General features: G+C 43.7%; 1 protein-coding gene across 6 annotated transcripts in view; it reads right to left on the bottom strand.

Moving 5' to 3' along the window:
* Positions 1-27,866, bottom strand: part of DLGAP1 (DLG associated protein 1) — a 668,048-nt gene that overhangs the window by 263,786 nt on the left and 376,396 nt on the right. For all 6 annotated transcript variants that reach the window (XM_056521639.1, XM_056521637.1, XM_056521640.1 and 3 more), the window contains one exon: positions 12,434-12,651. In XM_056521639.1, coding sequence (XP_056377614.1) covers positions 12,434-12,651 — 218 coding nt within the window. The remainder of the gene's footprint in view (positions 1-12,433; positions 12,652-27,866) is intronic.

Here is a 27,866-nt window from a genome sequence, read left to right as displayed (position 1 = left end):
GGCTTGGTCACACCTCCAGGACACTTACAGTCATGAAGAAAAGTTGATTCTACAAGCAGCAGCCATCTACAACAACTGAGGTATTTTTAAAACAAATTTGCTACCATCTATCTGACACTTCCTAACATGCTATAAATGAGCTGAAAACTCCATTTGAATACAGTGCATTTCACACATTGGACTCATTAACATTTAAGCAGCATTTTGTTTAATTGTAGTTAAACAACATATCTGTTCTTCGTGTGCCACCAAAGAATGGCTGCAAATGTTTGCATCTCGCTGGCCTTACATAATTCATTATTGTTTTACCCTTCGTAGACATTCTGATTTATGAGTTCTTTCGTTTTTTGAACAAAAATCTCCTTGGTGTATTCCCTGTATTCATAAGTACAGTGGATTTAAGTTAAAAGTAATAAATGGTGCTGATCGAAATCTACCCTTTGCTTGGTTACAAATGACTCGCTACAGATATTCTAATTAAACATTAATATGATTTTTGGCAGGCGGGATAGGAATGTACACAGCATGAAACATTATATGTTGATCTCTCTAATTAAGCCCATTACAAAAGCTGAACAATCACAGTGCGTTTAGAATTATTACTTTGGATTAATAGGGAGCCCTGGTAAAATGTTTGTTGAATGTGAGATGCTCATGAAGAGCCTGTGGGGTCCATTTCCTACTTGAAATTCCAAATAACCAATCTCCACACTATGGTGCTCATCCCAATGTCATGTCACAATTTCCAAAACTGAATTTTGCGCTACAGTGACTTCTGTTTAACTTTTCACATGATACCTATGAATGGAAGGTGAGGAATGGATACGCTTATTTCATCAATACGATATAAGCTGCACGTGGTTGTTACCATGCTTTAGCTACTTTTTGTTGTATAGAAAGCTAATACATACACTGATCCCTCAACTTACAATGGCGTCAACATGCAATAGTTTCAACATACAATGATCTTTTCTGGACCATTGTAAGTTGAAACCAGACTCAACATACAATGTACGGACAGTCCAGATCTGTGAAACGTGTCAATGTCTGGAAGATCTGACCAATCAGAATGGGCATTCACTGGTAAAACCCCTGTATTACTGAAGCGTATGCACTGACTGGTGTCTGGTAGCGCCCCCTACAGTACAGGGAGGTATTACATGTTATGTACTCTTTACCTGCTCCTTTGGACACCAGGTGAGGGCGGCTCCATGTTACTTTTTTAGGACATTGTGTGTTCTGTACAGGACCTTGAAGAAGCTCCTGTCCTCTACATAGACCAGTGTTTCCCAACTAGGGTGCCTCCAGCTGTTGCAAAACTACAACTGTCCGGGCATGCTGGGAGTTGTAGTTTTGCAACAGCTGGAGGCACCCTAGTTGGGAAACACTGACATAGACAGTGATTTACAGCTCCCAGCAGATCTTTCTTACTTTTATATGTAAGGACTTGCTTTATCTATATTAGTTATATACTTAATTTTTCTTTAATTCTCACTTTTTCCTATTTTTGGATGACATTTTGGTGGCTTCAGAACCAATTAGCAGGTTTCCATAGAGTTATGGTCTCAACATACAATGGTTTCAACATACAATGGTCGTCCTGGAACCAATTAATATTGTAACTTGAGGGACCACTGTACTTTAAGCAGCTGCAGTCGAACAAATTATAACCACATTTTCTATCCTTAGAGACATTCACTGAACAGCAGCATTTTATTTTAAAGTCAATCTAACTTTTCAAGGAATTTTTGATCCAAGAAAAATTGATATAAAGGCCACAATACATCTTATTTAGCCCCAGCATAGCACAGTGTTAACCAATAGTATCCAAGTCGCCTTTACACCATTACTTGCTTACCCTAATTCTGTTATTGTTACTGCTGTGTCTATAAATTCTTACCCAAACATTTCAGTTATTTCTAACGTTTTATAGCCTTGTGTACCCTGTTCCAATTGTGTTTTTACTTTATTGCTATGTCCCATTACTCCAAGGTTACATGAGGTTTTACTATTCGAATGATGATTTGTCTTTTCAATTAAATAGATAGACAGGAACTTTATTGCAATGTGCTGTGTGCCTAGGAGGCTAAGGGGGCATAATATATTCAAGAGGGGGGGGGGGGAGGAATCATGAAGCTCTGAATCACCCCCCCCCCTCCCCCAAAGACTTGTATCCACACCAGTTTTACAATAAAGCCTATATGACTATTCAGTGAAATACAGATACCGTATTTTTCGCCGTATAAGACGCACTTTTTCTTCCCTGAAACTGGGGGGGGAGTCGGTGCGTCTTATACGGTGAATACACACACCTATCGGGTCGGTCCCTGCGGCCATCAACGGCCGGGACCCGCGGCTAATACAGGACATCACCGGTGATGCCCAGTATTAACCCTTCAGATGCGGCGATCAAAGGTGACCGCCGCGTCTGAAGTGAAAGTGAAACTAACCCGGCTGCTCAGTCCGGCTGTTCGGGACCGCCGCGGTGAAATCGCGGCGTCCCGAACAGCTTACAGGACACCAGGAAGGACCTAACCTGCCTTCTCGGTGTCTGCTCCGTGCCGGGATCCCCTGCATGGCCGGCGCTCTCCTTCGACGTCATCACGTCATCGCGCACACCGTCCCATCATCCAATAGGAGCGGTGTGCGTAGCGACATGATGACAATGACTGAGAGCGTGGATCCCGGGGAAGAAGACGTCTGGAGCGTCGGGGACACCACGGGGAGGCGGTGACAGCGATGGAGCGACATCCAGGGCAGCGGTGATGGGTCCGGAGCGGCGGGGACACGTGTGTATTACCTCCTACCAGTGGTCTTCAACCTGCGGACCTCCAGATGTTGCAAAACTACAACTCCCAGCATGCTGGGAGTTGTAGTTTTGCAACATCTGGAGGTCTGCAGGTTGAAGATCACTGTTGGGTTCAGAATCTTTTTTTTTCTAGATTTTGCACCTTTAAAATTGGGTGCGTCTTATATGCCGGTGCGTCCTATAGGGCAAAAAATACGATAGTCAAATAGTTAAACCTCTATATCGTTACTGGTGGGGTGTGGCAAAAAGTAGAAACATCATTGGAATCAGTGCAATTTTTCTGAGCGACCAATTATTTGAAAAATAATTGCCAATTTTGCCATAACCAATCGGCTGTCTAATGTATATTGGATCTGCCTGACTGGTGATCTGGGAAATATACTTACTAATAACTTTCATATTAATGTATGAAACCAGTGCAGTGATTACCATTAAACATATATAAACTCATTCACTGAACAATGAAAAGCTTTTAAATGTTCAAATTCACTTTGAAGAGAAAGTATAACAAACAGTTTTTGGCATAAATATGGTACTGGAAATGGTGCAGGCATATGTATAAAGCATCTGGCAGACATTTGTTGCATGTTTTTCTTATGTCTGAAAGTTTTTGCTTTTGTAGTGTAATGTAATTTGTCATAAGTGTTCACCTAACACATTTTATTTTGCATTTATTTTGCACTAAACATTTCCTGTCCTATAAGATCAGAACAGTTTGACAATGTTTTACTTTACTGACTCCTACGCACAAAGATGGAGATACACTTGACCTGGCTTTCTCCAGAATCTACTGTCTCTACTAGAGATGAGCGAACTTACAATAAATTCGATACGTCACAAACTTCTCGGCTCGGAAGTTGATGATTTTTTCTGCATAAATTAGTTCAGCTTTCCGGTGCTCTGGTGGGCTGAAAAAGGTGGATACAGTCCTAGGAAAGAGTCTCCTAGGACTGTATCCACCTTTTCCAGCCCACGGGAGCACCTGAAAGCTGAACTAATTTATGCAGGAAAAGTCATCAACTGCCGAGCCGAGAAGTTTGTGACGAATCAAATTTACTGTAAGTTCGCTCATCTCTAGTCTCTACCTTCATAACTATCTCCTCCTTTTCTGGACACGCCAACCTCATGCACAGAAATCTAAGTGGCATAAATGCTCAACAACTTATTAACATTTAACCATCTTCATTGTCCCCAATCTCTTCCCTCTCATGTCCCAATCTGGCAGCCAATCATTAATACAACACCATCAAGACTACCCTGGACAAAGCAGCCCCCCCCTACAATTCGGCCCTCCAGATACAGATGTCAGCGATGCACATGCAAAGAACTCACTTTCTTCGGGAGTGTTTGAGGTGGGTTAAACGTCTGTGAAGGAAAAACTAACATGTCGGCAGACTTCCTACACTATAAATGAATGCTTAAAAACTATTACTCTGCCCTTCACCTCACCAAACAAAACTATGTTACCTCCTTCATCTCCTCTCTGTCTGACATCCTAAAATGACTCTTCACACTTTTAACTCCCTCCTTAGGCCTAAAGTGCAGGCGTCTAGCACTTAACTCTGTGCTGAAGACCTGGCCATCTAGTTCAAAGCTAAAATAGATGACAAGATCATCTCGTAGTCCCCTAGCATTGCAGATCCCATTGACTACTACATTTCCTATTCACCACTTTCAGTTATTGAGCCAGGAACACAGGATGAAGTCTCTAGGCTCCTCTCTTTCTCTCACCCACTAAGCTTCACTAGTGATCCAATTCTAATACTGTGTCTTGTCACTCTCCTCCACTGTCACAAGTCACAAAATGTTTTAACCTCCCTTAACTGGGGTATTTTTCCCTCCTTCAAACATTAAGTAATAACCTCATACTGAAAAAAAAAAAAAAACTCTCTGGAGCCGAACGGCACAGCTTCCTATCAACCGGTCTCTAAACTCCTTCATTAATGCTTAGTCTATTCACACCTAATCTGTTCCCTCTCTGAGAGAACTCTGGCTTCTGTTCCCTACACTTCACAAAAACAGCCCTAACCAAAGTCACCAAAGATGTCCTGACGGCTACTCTCTGTAGTGTTCACCACTGTACGTCACCAAGTCCTCCTCACTATGCTCCACTCTATTGGTCTAAAGAACTCAGCTCTTCAGGTTCTAATCTCTTCAGAGTATGCTTTGCTGGCTTTACTTCTTTCCCTCCTCCTCTTGCTGTCAGGATTCCACAGGGATCAAGGATATATCCAGAAATTGCCCTTTTCTTACTGTTGAAATACCTTAAAGAGGTAGGTACTCCATTGGAAAACTTTATTTTTATTTTTTTAATAAACTGATGCCAGAAAGTTAAACAGATGTGAGTACCCCTTTAAACTCTTGCTGTTGCTCTGTTTTCTTCTTTGCCTTGATTATTGTAACTCTTTACTTATAGGCCTCCGCTTCTCTAAACTCTCCCCTCTCCAGTCCATCATAAATGCTGCAGCCAGACTCATCTTCCTCTTCAGCCGTTACACCGATGCTTCCCCCCGTGTCAGTCACTACACTGGTTACCTATTCAGTTCAGAACACAGTACAAAATCCTCAGTCTCACCCACAAACCCCTTCACAGTGCTGCACCTTCCTATATCTCCTCTGGTGACTATTTTCTTTTAAAGGCAAAATGCCTTACTAAGAAGGAAACACAAAGTGCCACGATGGTAGATGGTCCTTGTCTACAATAGCGCAGTTACTTCATGCCATTGTGGCTCACAGTCAGTGCATTCCTCCTGTCCAATTTCTCCTCTGGTTCTCTGTCCTTATTCCTCCCATCTAATTGGTGGCAGTGACAAAGAAGGAGGATCTTCCCCTGCATTAGCTCGTACGGGTGCGTTCACACGGAGTAATTCAAGAGGAATTTACTGGAGTAATTCCTCTTGAATTCTCCGCTCCAAATTAATTCACATCTCCTCTGCCCATTGACTTTAATGTTTTTCCCGCTGGCCTGTTCACACTGCGGAAATTCTGCTAGCAGAATTCCGATGCTGAATTCCGTTCCGCTTGAAGAAAGGGCATGTTCATTGTTCAAGCGGAATCCGCTAGCAGAAATCAATAGAAGTCAATGGTAAAAAAAAATTCCGCTCGACATCGTTTTCGCGCACAATTTGCACGGAAATGGCTGAAAAACCTTCATTTCTTTCTCCCCCATGTCTGCGCGCAATTCCGCGCGCAAATTCATGCTCAATTCCGTGCAAATTGTGAGCGAAAATAAAATTATTTTTCCGCCCGTAAGTTTCTCGGCGTGAATTACTCTTCATTTACTCCGTGTGAACGCACCCTAAGCATGCTGTGGACAAGTATGTGCTATTGCTGGAGAGGAAGGATGTTCCCTGCCCAGTCTCTAAAGCACTTGCAGGATGCACTGCCCATTACTATGCCTATACAGTTAGTAGACTGACATGTCCATTGAACGGGGGCACTGTAGAAGCTGCACATCTAACACAACCAAGAGCAATGTGCGCTCAGGTCTATGTCAGATGCAGCACCTTAGCCACCTATGTGGTAGGTTTTGTTTTTTACATAAAGACTATTAAGAAAGTTGATAACATTTGAATTAACTAATAAAAAATTAAGAAATCAGTGCAAAGAAGTCCATAATGTAATGACAATGACTTCTGGTATGAGCTTACCTTATCTCAGAATCATAAACCAGAATGAATGTTCATGAAACAATAACATTTCTAGATGTAATGAATTATTAAAGGAAATTTCTACAGGACACAGGACAGAACTGGTACATTTGCCTTGTTTTAGCAACTCTCACCGTGACTGACTTGTTTAATCCCCATGGTTGCAGACCTAAAGGTTCCCATACACATAAGCCTAAGCTCGCCGACTTCAATGGGATCGGACGACTGACTAATGTATTTGGTGAGAGAAAGGTCAAGCATGTTAGATTTCAACTGTATTATTCTCAGAAAGATAGGCCGCCACCGGAAGAGTATGGCAGTTTCTAACACATGAATGATGGATGTATGGAGGGAAAGGGTGCTGAATGAAAGTGTATGGCCACTATATGGCTAGTATGCCGACATCAGAGATCAGTCAGTGCCCTAACCAACTGTTGTAAATATTTTACTTAAACAGACTCTGTTACTAGGTTTATGATGTCATATAGTGTATAAGAGCGGTGACAGAGAAGGTAAACAGAACAATGTATAACTTACATCTTGCATCTGTGCAGTTGTTCTGGAGTTATCTTCATGCCCTCAGTAGTCCTCAATATTCATCTTGATATTCAGGAATGCCCACTCCCTCCACCCACTGCCTGCTGATTGGCAGATATCTGACTATATTGTATTTAGGCAGAGGGAGAGGCATGACATAGCTTGTTTTCCTGCATATTAGGAGAATGGCTAGACAGAACAATGTAAGTAATACATTGTTCTTTTCAGCATTTCGGTCACTAGTTTATGCTGTCCTCAGATAGGGCCCCATAATCCTAGTGACAGATTCCATTCAAGTTTCATTCAAACAGTCATATATGCGGCAATTATCTGTGTAACATTGTTTGGTGTACCGTATATACTCGAGTATAAGCCGAGTTTTTCTCCCCCCTCGGCTTATACTCGAGTGAACTCTCCCCCTGTCAATCCCTTCTCAGTGGTCTTCAACCTGCAGACCTCCAGATGTTGCAAAACTACAACTCCCAGCCATCGGTTGAAGACCACTGCGGCCTTCGTCATCATCCAGACCCCCCCTTTAGTTTTCTATTCACCTCCCCTCGGTGGGAAGGAAGGGTGAGCTGGTCTGGGCCATCTATGCTGCAGGGACATTATATTTGGGTCAGCTTATACTCGAGTATATACGGTACTTTGCTTTTATTTTTAGAATCATTTAGCAGACCTACCTACCTCACTCAAATATGAAGAAATGCAATACAAAGGACTCCATATGATCACATTTCAAAACTTTTTTATGTGCACACATCTAAGTATACTTTTTAACCTTGGTGTCTTTGCACTTATTTATTTTAGATGTATTTTTATCATATTCAGAGAAGGGTTGATTTTGCTTTGTCATTTTTTATGGGAAGAGAGGAGCAGGCTGTAATTATTGTTATGTAATTGTACAGAGAGTTTACATAATTATGAAAACAAATCAGCATCTGAAAATATAATAAAAGAGTATAAGATATTCCACAAGGATTTGTCTAAAAATGAAAGTGGACCTCCAGGCATTTATTATAATCAGACTAGTTGGTTTATAAATAGATGCCAGAGATTATGTTTAAAGGGGTACTGCGCCCCTAGACATCTTATCCCCTATCCAAAGGATAGGGGATAAGATGTCAGATCGCCGTGGTCCCGCTGCTGGGGACCCCGGGATCCCCGCTGCGGCACCCCACCATCATTACTGCACAGAGCGAGTTCGCTCTGTGCGTAATGACGGGCGATACAGGGGACGGAGCCGCGTGACATCATGGCTCTGCCCCTCGTAACATCACGGCCCGCCCCTTAATGCAAGTCTATGGCAGGGGGCGTGACAACCGCTGCGCCCCCTCCCATAGACTTGTATTGAAAGGGGCAGGCCGTGACGTCACGAGGGGTGGAGCCGTGACGTAACGATGCTCCGGCCCCTGTATTGCGCGTCATTACGTGCAGAGCGAACTCGCTCTGTGCTGTAATGATAGCGGGGTGCCGCAGCGGGGATCCCGGGGCTCCCCAGCAGCGGCACGTGGCGATCTGACATCTTATCCCCTATCCTTTGGATAGGGGATAAGATGTCTAGGGGTGGAGTACCCCTTTAAATGTTCCCAGCACTTCGATTAAACATTTTTTTGCTTGGGACATCATAATATACAGTCTGCCTTGGGTTCACCTCTATTGCCACAGTCATTTGCATATGCCATGAACCATTACTACAGGAAAACTTTGTAGAGCAGCAACTTTACAGATAGTAGTTTACATGCATTAAAATAGTGTGTGTGCTGTGCTGCTCCAGAATTGTCTAATTCTACTGAGCCACAGTAGATGTCAAATGTTTTAGAGCTACAAGACATGCACATACTGTATATAAAATTAAGAAATACATTAGTAGTATTTATTCCTATGTAGTATGCAACTGCATCTATATAAATAATATACATGTTATTATTAATTATAATAATTGAAAAAGTAAAAATACACATGCCACCACCATCACTGCAAAGTAAAATGCCCCCCACCCATTACCACACTATTTAAAAATCATACTAAATAGAAGCATGCAAATCACATGAATTTAAACATACATTAAAAATACACTATCCTCCCACAGAATTCAAAATCGCACATTTTTTTCCATTTCTAAATTCCCTTTGCATCAAATTCCCCAAATGCTTTTCCACACAGTAATAATACCCACTTTGTGCACCCATATATTAGTTAGGCCTCCTCTCTGCCCCCATATAGCAGTTGGCCCTATACTTTCCCCATCTAGCAGTAGGCCCCCATTTAAAAATTGGCTCCACCCACATACAGGTCTCATATAGCAGTTCCCCCATCCTGCCCCCATATCAGTGGCGGATCCAGGGGGGGGGGGGGCGGGCGACTGCCCCCCCCCCCCCCCCCCCGAGATTGCTGCCCCCCGCCCCCTAGAATGGTGGAGCCAAAGCTGTAAGCTCCCGCTCCACCATTCACTAACCTTGGCTGTCACACGCTGTGAGTACACAGCGTGTGAGCTGCGGGGACGCGTTCCACTGCAGGCCGGCGCGATGACGTCACATCATCGCGCCGGCGCCCGGAAATCCCGTCCCCGCGGCCAGCATACTGTAAGTACTAAGAGTATGCTCAGGGCCCAGGGGATTTGGGGGACAGAATATGTGCCACTGTTAAGGGCACTATATCATACAGGAGGAGGAACAGGGGGATTTAAAAACTTAGGGGGGGGGGGGGGGGAGGAAAGGGGAATTTTTAATGTGAGGGGCTGCAGGGCAAAACACTGGGGTAACTATATGTGAAGAGCACATGACAGGGGGGCCCCCTGTGCTGTGCCCCTCACATATAATGCCCCCTGTGCTGTGCCCCTCACATATAATGCCCCCTGTGCTGTGGCCCACACATATAATACCCCCTGTGCTATGCCCACATATATAAATTATATGTGTGGGGGGCATAGCACAGGGGGCATTATATGTGTGGGGCATATGACAGGAGCATTATATGTGAGGGGCACAGCACGGGGGACATTATATGTGAGGGGCACAACACAGGGAGCATTATATGTGAGGGGAACAGCACAGGGGACATTATATGTGAGGGGCACAGCACGGGGGGCATTATATGTGAGGGGCACAGCACAGGGGTAATTATATTTGAGGACGCATGATGGGGGCATTATATGTGAGGGGCAAAGAACGGGGGAATTATATGTGAAGGGCACAGCACAGGGGGCAATATATGTTAGGGGTACAGGGCATTATTATGTGGAGGGAACAGGACGGGTCACAATTATTATATGTAGGGGCACAAGATGGGGCATTATTACTATATGTGAAGGCACAGAGTGTTCTGCATTTCAGAAGTATATTGCAGATTATGAGGAATTTCTGGGGTGGTACGTTTTTTTATGGGCCACAATACATTTGGGTATTTTATTCAGAGGGTGCACTGCACAGCAAGTTATATTCAGAGAGTGCAGTGTGTGGTAGTATTACATTTAGAGGGCACAGTGTGTGGTAGAATTATGTTCAGAGAGTGCAGTGTTTTTTAGTATTAAATTTAGAGGGCACAGTGTGGTAGTATTATATTCAGAGGGCACAGTGTGTTGTAGTATTATATTCAAAGAGTGCAGTGTGTGGTAGTATTATATTCAGAGAGTGCAGTGTTTGCTAGTATTAAATTTAGAGGGCACAGTGTGTGGTAGTGTTATATTCAGAGGGCACAGTGTGTGGTAGTATTATATTTAGAGGGCGCAGTGTGTGGTAGTATTATATTCAGAGGGTACGGTGTGTGGCGGTATTATATTCAGAGGGTACATTGTGTTGTTTATTCAGGGGGTACAGTGTGTCAGAATTATATTCAGAAGGTATGTGCCAGTATTATATTCGAAGAATACAGTGTCTGGCAGGTTTATAATAATTATTGTTTTCATATAGAGGATCAGAATCCGCTGACATAGTGAAGAGCCATCTGGGCGTTAAGTTCTGCAGAGAGAAGATTTAGCTGGAACAAGTCCCGGTGGTATGTACATCTGAATTAGATAAGGAAAGACTATAGAGAAGACGTCACCTGTAGTCACTGATATCATTCTGTATTCTTCTGTGTGTGTCCCATCAGAGCTGGAGTCACTGAAGAAGTTCTGCAGTAATGATGGGTGAAACAACAACTCCCAGCATCCCCTCACCACTGCTTAGGTCATACTGGGAGCTGTAGTTTTAAATGGTAAAAACTTCTTTAGCGCTTTCCCATTCTGTGGCAATTGGTATATTTGATTATTATTCTGACATATGAGCACGGCCTAAGAGTCTTAAACAAGGTTAGGACTGTATGATACATTTAATAATATTGTAAGTTCCGTAAGCAACATCTTATTTTCTGTCCGCCAACACAAAATACTCTAATAGTGCCCCTCCCGAGACTCGACTCTGGATCCGCCCCTGCCCCATATAACAGTAGTACTTCATACTGTCCCCATTTATCATTAGACCCTCCATACTGCCCCCATACAACAGTAGGCCTGTATGTTGCCCCATATAACAGCTAGCTTTCATGTAGCAGCAAGCTCCCACCCCTATACAGCTCCCATATAGCTGTAAACCCCATATATCCCCAATATAGCAGTAAGCCCAACCCCATACAGCCCCATATAGCAGTAGGCCCCCAACACTATACAGTTCCGATATAGCAGTAGGCCCTCACCCTTACATAACAGTAGGCCCCCACCAATGTTAATTATTTACCACCACCAGTCCTGACTCCACAGCCTGTTTAGGCAGGTAGCACGTCTTCCTCCTCTCCTGCTCTGCTCCTCTTTGATGGGCAGGGAGAAGGAGGGACAGGTCTTCTGCAACCTCACTAGAACGTCTTGCAGCAGACATGCCTACCAGCAGCTATGCTTTATTAAAGTTGCGCTGGCAGAGGGCATTATTATAGTGGTGGTGGCGTACAACAGATTGAGGGCTGAAGATGAGCTACCAACTGCACGGCAGCAAGCAAAGAGCCACATGCAGCCCTCATGGCAAGGTTTGGCCACCCCTGGTATAACTGATATATTTTTTGCATTAGCTATGTAAATTTTCACAACTTATAGAATGATTGACACATAAGCAATATGGGGATCTTATGCATGCAAGAGGGGAATATTACTGACACCATTAAAGGGCTTTCAAAAAATTACCAAAACAACGTCCACGTATATACACAGAAAATCACTGTGCAAAACATAAAACGGAAGTAAGAAATCCATCTTGAACTAAGTCAAGAAATTCTATCCAATGCATTTTGTGCTTCTGGGCCATAGATCATAACCTATGTATATAGAATTAAATCTAAACCTCTCACATAATCAATATCCAAATGTAAAGGCTTTCCTGTCAAAAGTGCCAACTGTGGTGTGCATGAATAAGATGCATATGCTGTCCCACAGGACATACCTCACAATGAAGATAGAAAACTGTCTTACTTGAGAGTAGTGAGTTCTGTGAGTGATGGCTGGGTAGCCTTAAGATAGCTCTCCCTTCGCGCTGCAATCTTTGGAGATGGCTTTGGGCTGTTCGTGTCGGAGTCTCCACTGTCATCATCACCCATGGCTTTGATGTAGCTGCCACTGCGCATTCTTCGACATGGAATCTCCTCTTCTTTGCTCTTAGGGGTATAACCGCTCCATTCATCTTGAGGAACCTAAAAGAGAAAAATAAACAATACCAATTATTAGAGTGATTTGTACCAAACTTTTCAGCAAAAAACATGTATAGAAAAATACTATATATGTAATGGAGAATTTACACATTATGTTCCTCAGGAAATAATATTGATATTATTGATATTGATGCTATTGGTTTAGCATGAACCTGACAGTGTATAGCGTCCTCCATTTCGACTAAATAATACAATGTCGATATTTCAGCTTTCATAAAATACCATTTATTATACCTGTTTGTCATATACACCAATAGGAAATTTTCATTGCCATGCCAGCAGGTAATTGTAGTTGTATAAATATTACATTCTGAGTATACAGTGATAAGTGGCACTACATAGACCCTTCTTATCTCTTCCTGCAGAAACAGTCTTGCTACTGATCACTTTTGGCGGAAATCCCTTCTCTTGTGCTGACTACTGTTTGAGTGACATATAGAGCTTTCTTTCTTTCTTGGATGTTCTTTAGCAGCCACACTATGCATGAGTAGGGTGCTTTTTATTAAACAATGATAGATCGTATTCCTTACTTCCATTACACCTTGTGATTTTAAACTGTCGCAGAACTCCTGGATGAATGTGAATACTCTAATAATTTACCATAGGGATATTGTTACGCCGAGCGCTCCGGGTCCCCGCTCCTCCCCGGAGCGCTCGCTTCACTCCCTCCGCTGCAGCGCTCCGGTCACGTCCTCTGACCCGGGGCGCTGCGATCCTGCTGCCAGCCGGGATGCGATTCGCGATGCGGGTAGCGCCCGCTCGCGATGCGCACCCCGGCTCCCCTACCTGACTCGCTCCCCGTCTGTTCTGTCCCGGCGCGCGCGGCCCCGCTCCCTAGGGCGCGCGCGCGCCGGGTCTCTGCGATTTAAAGGGCCACTGCGCCGCTGATTGGCGCAGTGGTTCCAATTAGGGTTTTCACCTGTGCACTTCCCTATATTACCTCACTTCCCTTGCACTCCCTTGCCGGATCTTGTTGCCTTAGTGCCAGTGAAAGCGTTCCTTGTGTGTTCCTTGCCTGTGTTTCCAGACCTTCTGCCGTTGCCCCTGACTACGATCCTTGCTGCCTGCCCCGACCTTCTGCTACGTCCGACCTTGCTTCTGCCTACTCCCTTGTACCGCGCCTATCTTCAGCAGCCAGAGAGGTGAGCCGTTGCTAGTGGATACGACCTGGTCACTACCGCCGCAGCAAGACCATCCCGCTTTGCGGCGGGCTCTGGTGAAAACCAGTAGTGGCTTAGAACCGGTCCACTAGCACGGTCCACGCCAATCCCTCTCTGGCACAGAGGGTCCACTACCTGCCAGCCGGCATCGTGACAGTAGATCCGGCCATGGATCCCGCTGAAGTTCCTCTGCCAGTTGTCGCTGACCTCACCACGGTGGTCGCCCAGCAGTCACAACAGATAGCGCAACAAGGCCAACAGCTGTCTCAACTGACCGTTATGCTACAACAGTTGCTACCACAGCTTCAGCAGTCATCTCCTCCGCCAGCTCCTGCACCTCCTCCGCAGCGAGTGGCCGCTCCTGGGATACGCTTATCCTTGCCGGATAAATTTGATGGGGACTCTAAGTTTTGCCGTGGCTTTCTTTCCCAATGTTCCCTGCATCTGGAGATGATGTCGGACCTGTTTCCCACTGAAAGGTCTAAGGTGGCTTTCGTAGTCAGTCTTCTGTCCGGAAAAGCCCTGTCATGGGCCACACCGCTCTGGGACCGCAATGACCCCGTCACTGCCTCTGTACACTCCTTCTTCTCGGAAATCCGAAGTGTCTTTGAGGAACCTGCCCGAGCCTCTTCTGCTGAGACTGCCCTGTTGAACCTGGTCCAGGGTAATTCTTCCGTTGGCGAGTATGCCGTACAATTCCGTACACTTGCTTCAGAATTGTCCTGGAATAATGAGGCCCTCTGCGCGACCTTCAAAAAAGGCCTATCCAGCAACATTAAAGATGTTCTGGCCGCACGAGAAATTCCTGCTAATCTACATGAACTTATTCACCTAGCCACTCGCATTGACATGCGTTTTTCTGAAAGGCGTCAGGAACTCCGCCAAGATATGGACTCTGTTCGCACGAGGCGTTTCGTCTCCTCGGCTCCTCTCTCCTCTGGTCCCCTGCAATCTGTTCCTGTGCCTCCCGCCGTGGAGGCTATGCAGGTCGACCGGTCTCGCCTGACACCTCAAGAGAGGACACGACGCCGTATGGAGAACCTCTGCCTGTACTGTGCTAGTACCGAACACTTCCTGAGGGATTGTCCTATCCGTCCTCCCCGCCTGGAAAGACGTACGCTGACTCCGCACAAAGGTCAGACAGTCCTTGATGTCTACTCTGCTTCTCCACGTCTTACTGTGCCTGTGCGGATGTCTGCCTCTGCCTTCTCCTTCTCTACAGTGGCCTTCTTGGACTCTGGATCTGCAGGAAATTTTATTTTGGCCTCTCTCGTCAACAGGTTCAACATCCCAGTGACCAGTCTCGCCAGACCCCTCTACATCAATTGTGTAAATAATGAAAGATTGGACTGTACCATACGTTTCCGCACGGAGCCCCTTCTTATGAGCATCGGATCTCATCATGAGAGGATTGAACTTTTGGTCCTCCCCAATTGCACCTCGGAGATTCTCCTTGGACTTCCCTGGCTTCAACTTCATTCCCCAACCCTGGATTGGTCCACTGGGGAGATCAAGAGTTGGGGGTCCTCTTGTTCCAAGAACTGTCTAAAACCGGTTCCCAGTAACCCTTGCCGTAACTCTGTGGTTCCTCCAGTAACCGGTCTCCCTAAGGCCTATATGGACTTCGCGGATGTTTTCTGCAAAAAACAAGCTGAGACTCTACCTCCTCACAGGCCTTATGATTGCCCTATCGACCTCCTCCCGGGTACTACTCCACCCCGGGGCAGAATTTATCCTCTCTCTGCCCCAGAGACTCTTGCCATGTCCGAATACGTCCAGGAGAATCTAAAAAAGGGCTTTATCCGTAAATCCTCCTCTCCTGCCGGAGCCGGATTTTTCTTTGTGTCCAAAAAAGATGGCTCCCTACGTCCTTGCATTGACTACCGCGGTCTTAATAAAATCACGGTTAAGAACCGCTACCCCTTACCCCTCATCTCTGAACTCTTTGATCGCCTCCAAGGTGCCCACATCTTCACTAAATTGGACTTAAGAGGCGCCTATAACCTCATCCGCATCAGAGAGGGGGACGAGTGGAAAACGGCATTTAACACCAGAGATGGACACTTTGAGTATCTGGTCATGCCCTTTGGACTGTGCAATGCCCCTGCCGTCTTCCAAGACTTTGTCAATGAAATTTTTCGTGATCTGTTATACTCCTGTGTTGTGGTATATCTGGACGATATCCTAATTTTTTCTGCCAATCTAGAAGAACACCGCCAGCATGTCCGTATGGTTCTTCAGAGACTTCGTGACAACCAACTCTATGCCAAAATTGAGAAATGTCTGTTTGAATGCCAATCTCTTCCTTTTCTAGGATATTTGGTCTCTGGCCAGGGACTACAGATGGATCCAGACAAACTCTCTGCCGTCTTAAATTGGCCACGCCCCTCCGGACTCCGTGCTATCCAACGCTTTTTGGGGTTCGCCAATTATTACAGGCAATTTATTCCACATTTTTCTACCATTGTGGCTCCTATCGTGGCTTTAACCAAGAAAAATGCTGATCCCAAGTCCTGGCCTCCTCAAGCAGAAGACTCCTTTAAACGACTCAAGTCTGCCTTTTCTTCGGCTCCCGTGCTCTCCAGACCTGACCCTTCCAAACCCTTCCTATTGGAGGTTGATGCCTCCTCAGTAGGAGCTGGAGCTGTTCTTCTACAAAAAAATCCTTCCGGGCATGCTGTCACTTGTGGTTTTTTCTCTAGGACCTTCTCTCCAGCGGAGAGGAACTACTCCATCGGGGATCGAGAGCTTCTAGCCATTAAATTAGCACTTGAGGAATGGAGGCATCTGCTGGAGGGATCAAGATTTCCTGTTATTATCTACACCGACCACAAGAACCTCTCCTACCTCCAGTCGGCCCAACGGCTGAATCCTCGCCAGGCCCGGTGGTCTCTGTTCTTTGCCCGATTTAATTTTGAGATTCACTTTCGTCCTGCCGATAAGAACATTAGGGCCGATGCTCTCTCTCGTTCCTCGGATGCCTCAGAAGTTGATCTCCCTCCGCAACACATCATTCCACCTGACTGCCTGATCTCCACTTCTCCTGCCTCCATCAGGCAGACTCCTCCAGGAAAGACCTTTGTTTCTCCACGCCAACGCCTCGGAATCCTCAAATGGGGTCACTCCTCCCATCTCGCAGGTCATGCGGGCATCAAGAAATCTGTGCAACTCATCTCCCGCTTCTATTGGTGGCCGACTCTGGAGACGGATGTTGGGGACTTTGTGCGAGCCTGCACTATCTGTGCCCGGGATAAGACTCCTCGCCAGAAGCCCGCTGGTTTTCTTCATCCTCTGCCTGTCCCCGAACAGCCTTGGTCTCTGATTGGTATGGATTTTATTACTGATTTACCCCCTTCCCGTGGCAACACCGTTATTTGGGTGGTCGTTGATCGATTCTCCAAAATGGCACATTTCATCCCTCTTCCTGGTCTTCCTTCTGCGCCTCAGTTGGCTAAACAATTTTTTGTACACATTTTTCGTCTTCACGGGTTGCCTACGCAGATTGTCTCGGATAGAGGGGTCCAATTCGTGTCTAAATTCTGGAGGGCTCTCTGTAAACAACTCAAGATTAAATTAAATTTTTCCTCTGCATATCATCCCCAGTCCAATGGACAAGTAGAAAGAATTAACCAGATCCTGGGTGATTATTTGCGACATTTTGTTTCCTCCCGCCAGGATGACTGGGCAGATCTCCTTCCATGGGCCGAATTTTCGTATAACTTCAGGGTCTCTGAATCTTCCTCCAAATCCCCATTTTTCGTGGTGTACGGCCGTCACCCTCTTCCCCCCCTCCCTACCCCCTTGCCCTCTGGTCTGCCCGCTGTGGATGAAATTTCTCGTGACCTTTCCATTATATGGAGAGAGACCCAAAATTCTCTCTTACAGGCTTCTTCACGCATGAAGAGGTTCGCGGATAAGAAAAGAAGAGCTCCCCCCGTTTTTTCCCCTGGAGACAAGGTATGGCTCTCCGCTAAATATGTCCGCTTCCGTGTCCCTAGCTACAAGTTGGGACCACGCTATCTTGGTCCTTTCAAAATTTTGTGTCAAATTAATCCTGTCTCTTATAAACTTCTTCTTCCTCCTTCTCTTCGTATCCCTAATGCCTTTCACGTCTCTCTTCTCAAACCACTCATCCTCAACCGTTTTTCTCCCAAATCTGTTCCTCCCACTCCTGTTTCCGGCTCCTCGGACGTCTTCTCGGTCAAGGAAATTTTGGCTGCCAAAAAGGTCAGAGGGAAAAATTTTTTTTTAGTAGACTGGGAGGGTTGTGGTCCTGAAGAGAGATCCTGGGAACCTGAGGACAACATCCTTGACAAAAGTCTGCTCCTCAGGTTCTCAGGCTCCAAGAAGAGGGGGAGACCCAAGGGGGGGGGTACTGTTACGCCGAGCGCTCCGGGTCCCCGCTCCTCCCCGGAGCGCTCGCTTCACTCCCTCCGCTGCAGCGCTCCGGTCACGTCCTCTGACCCGGGGCGCTGCGATCCTGCTGCCAGCCGGGATGCGATTCGCGATGCGGGTAGCGCCCGCTCGCGATGCGCACCCCGGCTCCCCTACCTGACTCGCTCCCCGTCTGTTCTGTCCCGGCGCGCGCGGCCCCGCTCCCTAGGGCGCGCGCGCGCCGGGTCTCTGCGATTTAAAGGGCCACTGCGCCGCTGATTGGCGCAGTGGTTCCAATTAGGGTTTTCACCTGTGCACTTCCCTATATTACCTCACTTCCCTTGCACTCCCTTGCCGGATCTTGTTGCCTTAGTGCCAGTGAAAGCGTTCCTTGTGTGTTCCTTGCCTGTGTTTCCAGACCTTCTGCCGTTGCCCCTGACTACGATCCTTGCTGCCTGCCCCGACCTTCTGCTACGTCCGACCTTGCTTCTGCCTACTCCCTTGTACCGCGCCTATCTTCAGCAGCCAGAGAGGTGAGCCGTTGCTAGTGGATACGACCTGGTCACTACCGCCGCAGCAAGACCATCCCGCTTTGCGGCGGGCTCTGGTGAAAACCAGTAGTGGCTTAGAACCGGTCCACTAGCACGGTCCACGCCAATCCCTCTCTGGCACAGAGGGTCCACTACCTGCCAGCCGGCATCGTGACAGATATGTTCTTGAATATGTAATTCACCAGAAGTGGTGAGAAAAACCTTTAAAAGAAGCACAAGAAGGATAGTTGTCCATGGCAGATTCCAATGTTAAAGGGGTATTCCGGGCAAAAACATTTTATCCCCTATCCAAAGGATAGGAGATAAGATGTCTGATCGCGGGGGGCCCGCTGCTGAGACCCCCCGCGATCTCCCTGCAGCACCCGCATTTTATGTGGGTGCTGAATCTCCAGTTTCAGAAACCTCCGGATTTCCGGGACTGGGGTCATGATGTCACGCCCATGCCCACTCCATGAACCCAGAGGTTTTCGAAACTGGAGATTCAGCACCCGCGGGTGCTGCAGGGAGATTGCGGGGGGTCTCAGCAGCGGGCCCCCCGCGATCAGACATCTTATGCCCTATCCTTTGGATAGGGGATAAAATGTTTTTGCCCGGAATACCCCTTTAAACTACCCCCATGCATTAAAAACCTATACATCGCAACTGCATCATTTTAGATAATTCCTCTGTCATGTTTCTACAGAGGTTTTTTTTTTTTTTTTTTTTCTTTACTTAATCAGAAGTATTATATTTTATCTTGCCAGTCGCATTTGTTTAAATTTATTTAATACAATAATATTTATTTACATTGTTTTTTTAACATAGGTTTTTATTCAATCATTTTTCACATTCTCTTGCGCTATAGGAGTGGAAAGCACATAGTCCATTCAGACATTTTTGTTTAAATTTTTGACTTTTTTTTTTTTTTTTAGGAGAAAATAATCTAAGATTCATATACAAATACCATTGATTTAGAGAGGACCTGTGGCTAATACAAGAAATAATAAAAATAATAATACATAAGATTTTACCATTATTAAAACAGCTTATTATAAAACATCTTTGGCTGCCCCAATTACACAACTTTTTACACTTTACAGAACAAAAAGTGCAGCCTTACATCTGATAAATAAAACCGAAGTTAAGTACATGACACATTCCTGTTAGATGTATATCATGAACATAAATGATAGCATTTCCCCCCATTTGTGTCCACTAGATTAGATACTTTCAAATTAATGCATTTTTTTAGGTGTGTATTTCGAACTAACAAAATTTCCCTAATCATAAACAAAATCCCATTCATCATTAACAATTAATAAACCAAGCGTTGGTTATATAAGGGCAGTGTAGCTATTTTGGCTATTCAGTATTACCACTATGGTTTAATGCAGCTTCAGGGTGCAACTTCATCTTTCTTCCCATAAAAATCAATGGAAATGACATGTGAACATCACTGTGGCACTCTTAACGTTATGCAGTAAAGTTTTAAAGTGATACACTTGTTGACTACATACACTCGTATCACTAGTTGACAACATTTATGCCAGTATATAAACATATTCAATCCAGCAAAGAAGAAAATGACGGAGCACTCACCACTTCGAATACAGAGCTATAGGGGGGAAGGTGGACCAGATCTTATGCGGGCGGTTTCAAGTGATTACACGGAGCGACGGTCCGTATCTCGCTGTTACGCTTCCTCAGGCCCCAGGGTCTGGTCCACCTTCCCCGTTCCTTTAGCTCTGTCTATATGTACTGAAAGAAATTAAAGAAGTACCTGTCTACAGTATCCGAAGTGGTGAGTGCTCCGTCATTTTCTTCTTTGCTGGATTTACAATTGCTATCTGTCAGACACGTGAAGCACTATCTGAATAGACAACTTACGCTAAGTACATTACAGGCTATCGATGAGAAAAAACACACCTATATGAATTGTAGATGTAGTAGTGCCAGGAAGTTCTTTTCTTTGAGAGTGGACTTATATAAACATATACATTGCCATCCTAATTTGGCAGGTTTCTATTGTAAACATGCAATGTAGTATTGAAAACTGATGTGAACCCAGCCTTAGAGTTTTCTAACTAGTAATAGGAAAAAATAGTTGATATGGAAAATCGGCCATTGTTAAATAGGTGCAATGAGGACAGTTATTTAGCATCATGAACCTCCCACAGTTCAAGTGGACCAAACTTCGATTATTATGAAACTCCAGCTAGCTTAGACATTGTAGTAACCAATACAGGTTTCACTTACAAATCACTTACTGATATCTGGTACAAGAGGATGTGAAGACCCTTGCTTTACATTTTTTATACTCCTTAGAAGGATTAAAATCTGTTATGGAAAAAAAACCTATAAAGAAATAAAGAAAACATCCCTGTGGATCTTGAGTGAAACCTGTATGAGTTACTACAATGTCTAAGCTAGCTGGTTGCTATTGCCCTATTGTTGCTTGTATGGAATTGCTGTATCAGAGCTGGAGCTCAGAAAAAATAGGGAACTACGGTTGTTAGTTAACGTGCCCATATAGCTTTAATAGCTGTTGGTTGATTCATTCAAAAAGTATTTCTCTTAATATCCATATATTGATTCGGCCTAGTGTGCAAGGAATATACTCTAACCAGACACTTCTGGTCGTGTTTTTCCCTAAAAGGGGAACTCCGGTGAAAAACTTTTTTATTTATTTATTTAAATCAACTGGTGCCAGAATGTTAAACAGATTTGTAAATTACTTCTATTAAAAAATCTTAATCCTTTCAGTACTTATCAGCTGCTGTATGCTCCACAGGAAGTTCTTTTCTTTTTACATTTATTTTCTGTCTGACTACAGTGCTCTCTGCTAACACCTTTGTCTGTCTTAGAAACTGTGAAGAACAGAAGCAAATCCCCATAGCGAACCTATTCTGCTCTGTGGTCAGACAAAAAAGACATTTAAAAAGAAAATAACTTTCTCTGGAGCATATAGCAATTCATAATTACTGGAAGGATTAACATTTTTAAATAGAAGAAATTTACAAATCTGTGTAACATTCTGGCACCAGTTGATTAAAAAAAAAAAAAAAAAAAAAAAAAGTTTTTCACCGGAGTACCCATGCCAGTCATGATCTTGTTAAATTTTATAATCCTCCCAGTTCACTGCCCCATCATGATAAACCACCCCTGCCTTTATTTTTATTATTTGTTAGTCTTCTACCTTGATATTGCTCTGTATTTTCTGCTCAGTCTCAGTAAGATTCACAAACTGGGAAGGGGCGTTCCCAGAAGGCATGACATCATCTGAGGTCATACAGGGGAGAACTTCCTCCCTCCCTCTGCTACACACAGCTCAAAACAGTTTAGTGTGTGAGATGAGCTATGATTTGCTAAGGCTGCACACACCCCGCTCAGCTCTCCCGACTGCTTTTCCAGAATTTTGGACTTCTGCCAGGCCAGCAGGAGTCCAAAGTTTGTGCAAGAGATGAGGGGCAATGTGCTCTGGACAAGTAAGGAGACACCTAACACCTAGTGGCATTTTTTTAAACACAAATAAAACATAGAAAACTTCCTTTTTTTTTTTTTTTTTGCAAAGTAGATTAGAAAGATCCTTTATTTACCATAAGGAGTGCAATAGCAAAACCATTTTTTAATGATAGTGCCTATTTAAGGAAGAACTAAAGGATGTGGCATTGAAACTCAACATGGCCAATTTTTTTTCCCCATGAAAACATTTGTCAGGGGTTGTTCGGAAGGCTCCTATAGAGACAATACAGTTGGCCAGTTCTGCCAGAATTTACATGTTCATATGTTCTCTTATGGAGAGGTTCACACCACAATTGTGCCTTCCGCACCATACACATTGACAATCTGTTAGAATGGGATGCCAAAGTATATGGGTACAGACTGGCACTGACTTTAATGACCCAAACATAGTCAGCTAGGGACTATGTTCAGGTGATTTCCTGAACATAAACATGCTTGTACGTGGACTCGAAAACGCAGCACACCATGCTTGTGAGGCCAAGTTAAAACATGTATACAAAATGTATGGGAAATGGCATGCTCGCGAATATTCGCGATGCAAATTTTATTCACGAATATCGCATATTCGCGAATATTTGCGAATATAGCACTATATATTCGTAATTACGAATATTCGTTTTTTCCTTTTTTTTTTTTTTTTTCTTCACAGTACACATCACAGTGATCATCCCTCTCTGCTTCCAGCTTGTGTGGTGTAAAGAAGGCTCTAATACTACTGTGTGAGACTGGCGTGCGAATTTTCGCATACGCTAATATTACGAATATGCAAATTCAGCGAATATATGATGAATACTCGTCCATATATTCACGAAATATCGCGAATTCGAATATGGCCTATGTCGCTCAACACTAATAGTCACTAGCTGATTACGTTTGGTCCATTGAAGTCCTTGTTTGAGGTAAGCTATGATAGTATACTATAGAATGTCTGCTTTAAAGCTTCTCCTGCTCTCTTTTTAAATATTGTTAGTCTATTGATTCACATGTAAAATAAACAAAAATAATGACTTGCAATACATAAATAATGCTTTCTGAATAGACCAGATACTTTATTGAGCAGAAATTGCATTTCAGCCAGTTGAAGGGGTTCACATGAATAAACAGAAGGCCATAACTACTTTAATCATATAGAAAAAAGCAGTGCTCATCTTAACTATAAGTGAAACTTCATTAGTCAGGTACATGAAATGTACTGACTCTTAAATGGGCACTGTCATTAAACATGATATTTAATATTTGATTCCTTATGCCAAATAAATCACTTTTGCACTCGGCTTTCATAAAAAAAGAAAAAAAAAGTTTTACGGTAGTTTTTTGGCTGTATACTTCTGGCCACCAGGTGTCTCCCTTCTTGGCCAGAACACATTTTGTCTGGTCAAAATCTCAGATTTTGGTCTCCTGCTTGTAATGGCAGGAGATCAAACTGAGGAAGTGTTTCTCTGCTTGATTGACAGCTGCAATGAGCCTCACTGAAAGCAGCTACACAGACCAAGGCAGCTACACAGACCAAGCTGCACTGACTAAAAGCAGCAGAGAACCTAACTGAAAGAAGCACAGACTGAAAGATGCTGCACAGAGCTTAAGGTCTTCTATTCATCACAGGGCTGCAACCATGTGAGGGCAGAAGTGGTCCCCTTGCAGGCTTCAGTGACATCATGCCTGCTGGGAAACGCCCGGTTTCTTCTGCTGGAAGATTTCACTATGTGAGCAAGAAGAAAGGTATGATGCACAGCTTTTTAAAGCTCTGACATTTTTTTAAAGGGTGGGGAAGGGGGGGGGAGGTGTTAGGAGTAGGGGAGTAGCAGGGAGTTCCAGAAATCGGATTACCCCGTGATCTAAAACTTTTACCTTATCCTTTGGATAGGGGACAAGCTTTGCTGCATGATACTTCTCCTTTAAACATGGACTGGGAAGGTTATTTAAGAGAATGTTAACTTGATTCAGTTCATTCCTTGTGTTGTGCGGCTGAAAGTGAATGCCAGAAAATCACAGAGAATTTCTTGAGAGAGGCTAAAAGACATCTACATCTACATCAGCTACATCTACAATCTGTCTCTTGCCCTTGACACAAAGAGGACTTTGAAATGTGAACGCAGGTCTCTGACTACAATGGTAACGTGCAGATTTAATAATAAAATGCTCTCATGTATCTTGAGTCACACGCATTGATCCTCACGAATAGGCCAAATAGGACCTTTACTAGTGCGATATGCGGCTCTAGTAACTGGTAACTTTCCAAGTCTTATATTGTATTGCATCTATTATATGAAAGCCTACTCTAGAATATAAGAAAATACCATATTAAAAGGAAAATGTGCTTGCCAATAGTGCATTATAAACATCACCCAATGCTACTAAGCAATATAGTAACTCAGAGAACATGAAATAACATTTTATGCTAAATTGTATGCATTTGTTGCCTCACAAGGGACTTATTATACAGAGTCATATGCTTTAGCTCATTACTAGATGAGTACCCGGGGTTGGCCGGTTTCTCTACCTAAATTTTGTGGTTGAGGAAAAGCAACCATGACACTCTTCTTCTCTTAGCCTGTCCACATATCTCAACCTCTTATCCCATCCTTGTATCCCGACCTCATAGCCCATCCTGATATCCCAATTTCATATCCCGTCCGCATATCTGACCTCGTATTCCGTCCTTATATTCTGTCTGCCTTACTATTCTCTGCACCTGCCTGCCTGCAGTCAGCAGACTTGCATAAACTGTTGATATACTATTCTTAAAATATAAAATGCTAAATACTTGGACTGGACACTACTACTGACTGAACTGCTGAGATGATTCATGGACTCCTGCTGTCCATTCGCTAAAGCAGCTTTTTCCAGCCAAAAACTATTGATCCACAGAATGAGCCATCTATAGCTGATCAGCAGTTGAAGTAAACAATGTACGGGAGCTTGAAACCTAGACTCCGCACATATCTTGTAGTGGTGGGCTTAGGTAACTGATCCCACTGAGGTAAATGAGACTTGCTGGGCAGTAACCCAGCGCAATCACTAACAAACACTATATGGATCTGAGGGGTTGGCACGCTCCTGATCAACTATGAATGGCCTTTTCTATGGATAGGCTATCAATAGTTTTTGGCCATAAAACTCATTCATTGTTTTTAAAGGTAAACCCCATTAATTTAAAGAAATTGCAAATAGAAAAGGCTTGTACATGTGTACATAGAGGATTAGTGGCACCTGAAGAGCAGGAAAAACAATGCTGATATTTTATTTCCATAAGGCATCAAGGATGTGCCTGTATTCAGGATTTTGTACAACATGTAACCAGATCATAGACATAACTATAGAAAAACCATGGGCACTCACCCGTAAAAGGTAGCTTTTATTCTTCCATCATAAAAAAACACTTGCTAGCAAGGCAACAGAAACGGCTCCGGCAACGGGTTGCCGTAGTCATTTCTGTTCCCTTGCCAGCGAGTGTTTTTTATTATGGAAGAATAAAAGCAGTTTTTTAAACCCATGTTTTTTGTATTGTTATGTCTCTACTGTGGATTATAGTGGACTGTATTCACAAGTGAGCACCTCCCCATGTGCTTTGTTGCTCCATCCGTACCTGGTGTTATTTTCTAATGTTCTAAAGACTTTGGTCTCCAACGTTATTGCAATGGTGCCACCTGCATGTTATTCTGTGCCTTGTAGTTTCAGATTGTGGTGCTTATATTCTGCTATAGGCCCATAGACTACCTCAATGTGTCTAAACTTATATTCAAGAGCACAACTTCATACAAGTACAGGGTCTGTGTAAAAGTCTTTGCCGTAATGGGAGCACTAAAGTAATAGTAGTGATAGCCTAACTGGGCATAAGGGTTCCTTGTGTCCACCATTACTTGTCTAGTATAAATCTAATTTTAGAGCCAAAGGCATTAAAGGGAAGATTTAGACCTGAAACCGTCCTCAATCCATTGTCATTTCTATAGTATAGTGTTTCCTATTTAATGTTTTATACAATTAATGTTTCAGTTTTTTTTATGAAGTAGGACACATTTTAAAATATTATTCATGTGTTAGTAAACTATTTTCAAAATGTTGTAATAAGCAAAATTACTTTGATAGCACAATTTAGGTAAAGTTACCACTAAAATATGCGTCCAAAAGAAATTTGAAAGAAGTGTTTAATTTTTGCAAGGTTGAAATGTAGAGGAATATTTAGCTTCATTTATCCATAGAAAAGTCAACACAATGGGGATAATTTAATTATGGTGTTGGGTTTTGTTCTCCTGGTTTTCTGACTGTATACACCCCAGCATATGTATTATTGTGGTGCACGCTAGCGACCAACTGTGGTGCACCATTTGAATTGGCACAGTACACCAGAATTTATCTATATCATAATTCATTTTCCTTTTTTATTTTTTTTTTATTTTTATTTTTTAAGATGCAACATATTTTACATCAAGAAGCATGAAAAATCTTTTCTGTAATGTTCAAACTTATCAACTTTTTATATGAATCCTAAAAACCACTAAACGGACACTTTATAGATAGGAAACATAGCAAATCTTGGAAATGCATTGCTAAAAAAAATAAATAAATAAAGGAAACACTTAAACAACACAATGTACCTCCAAGTCAATCACACTTCTGTGAAATTACACTGTCTACTCAGGAAGCAACACTGATTGACAATCAATTTCACATGCTGTTGTGCAAATGGAACAGACAACAGGTGGAAATTATAGGAAATTAGCAAGACACTCTCTGGAGTGGTTCTGCAGGTGGTGACCACAGACCACTTCTCAGTTCCTATGCTTCCTGGCTGATGTTTTGGTCACTTTTGATTGCTGGCGGTGCTTTCACTCTAGTGGTAGCATGAGATGGAGTCTACAACCTACACAAGTGGCTCAGGTAGTGCAGCTAATCCAGGATGGCACATAAATGCGAGTTGTGGCAAGAAGGTTTGCTGTGTCTGTCAGTGTAGTGTCCAGAGAATGCAAGCGCCACCAGGAGACAGGCCAGTACATCAGCAGATGTGGAGGAGGCTGTAGGAGGGCAACAACCCAGCAGCAGGACCACTACCTCTGCCTTTGTGCAAGGAGGAGCAGGAGGAGTACTGCCAGAGCCCTGCAAAAGGACCTCCAGCAGGCCACAAATGTGCATGTGTCCACTCAAACGGTCAGAAACAGACTCCATGAGGGTGGTATGAGGGCCCGCCGTTCAGAGAATGGCATGTGGAGGCCACACACACTACTGAGCCTCATTTTGACTTGTTTTAAGGACATTACATAAAAGTTGGATCAGCCTGTAGTGTGGTTTTCCACTTTAATGTTTGAGGGTGACTCCATATCCAGACTCCATGGGTTGATAAATTAGATTTCCATTGATAATTTTGATTTTAATTTTAATTTGATTTTGTTATCAGCACATTCAACTATGTAAAGATGAAAGTGTTTCATACATTTAGTTCATTCATTCAGATCTAGGATGTGTTATCTTAGTGTTCCCTTAATTTTTTTGAGCACTGTATGTTGGATGAACTTGGGTTTCTTCAGCTTCTCTGGTGCATGGGAGACAAAAATTTGGTGTAGCAGTTTGTATCACAATTTGGGCACAAAACCTGATTGACAGTTTGACAAAAATA

Source organism: Hyla sarda, chromosome 5 (genome assembly GCF_029499605.1).
Source record: "Hyla sarda isolate aHylSar1 chromosome 5, aHylSar1.hap1, whole genome shotgun sequence".
In the NCBI taxonomy this organism is placed as follows: domain Eukaryota; kingdom Metazoa; phylum Chordata; class Amphibia; order Anura; family Hylidae; genus Hyla; species Hyla sarda.
This window is presented reverse-complemented; position numbering and strand designations above follow the sequence as displayed.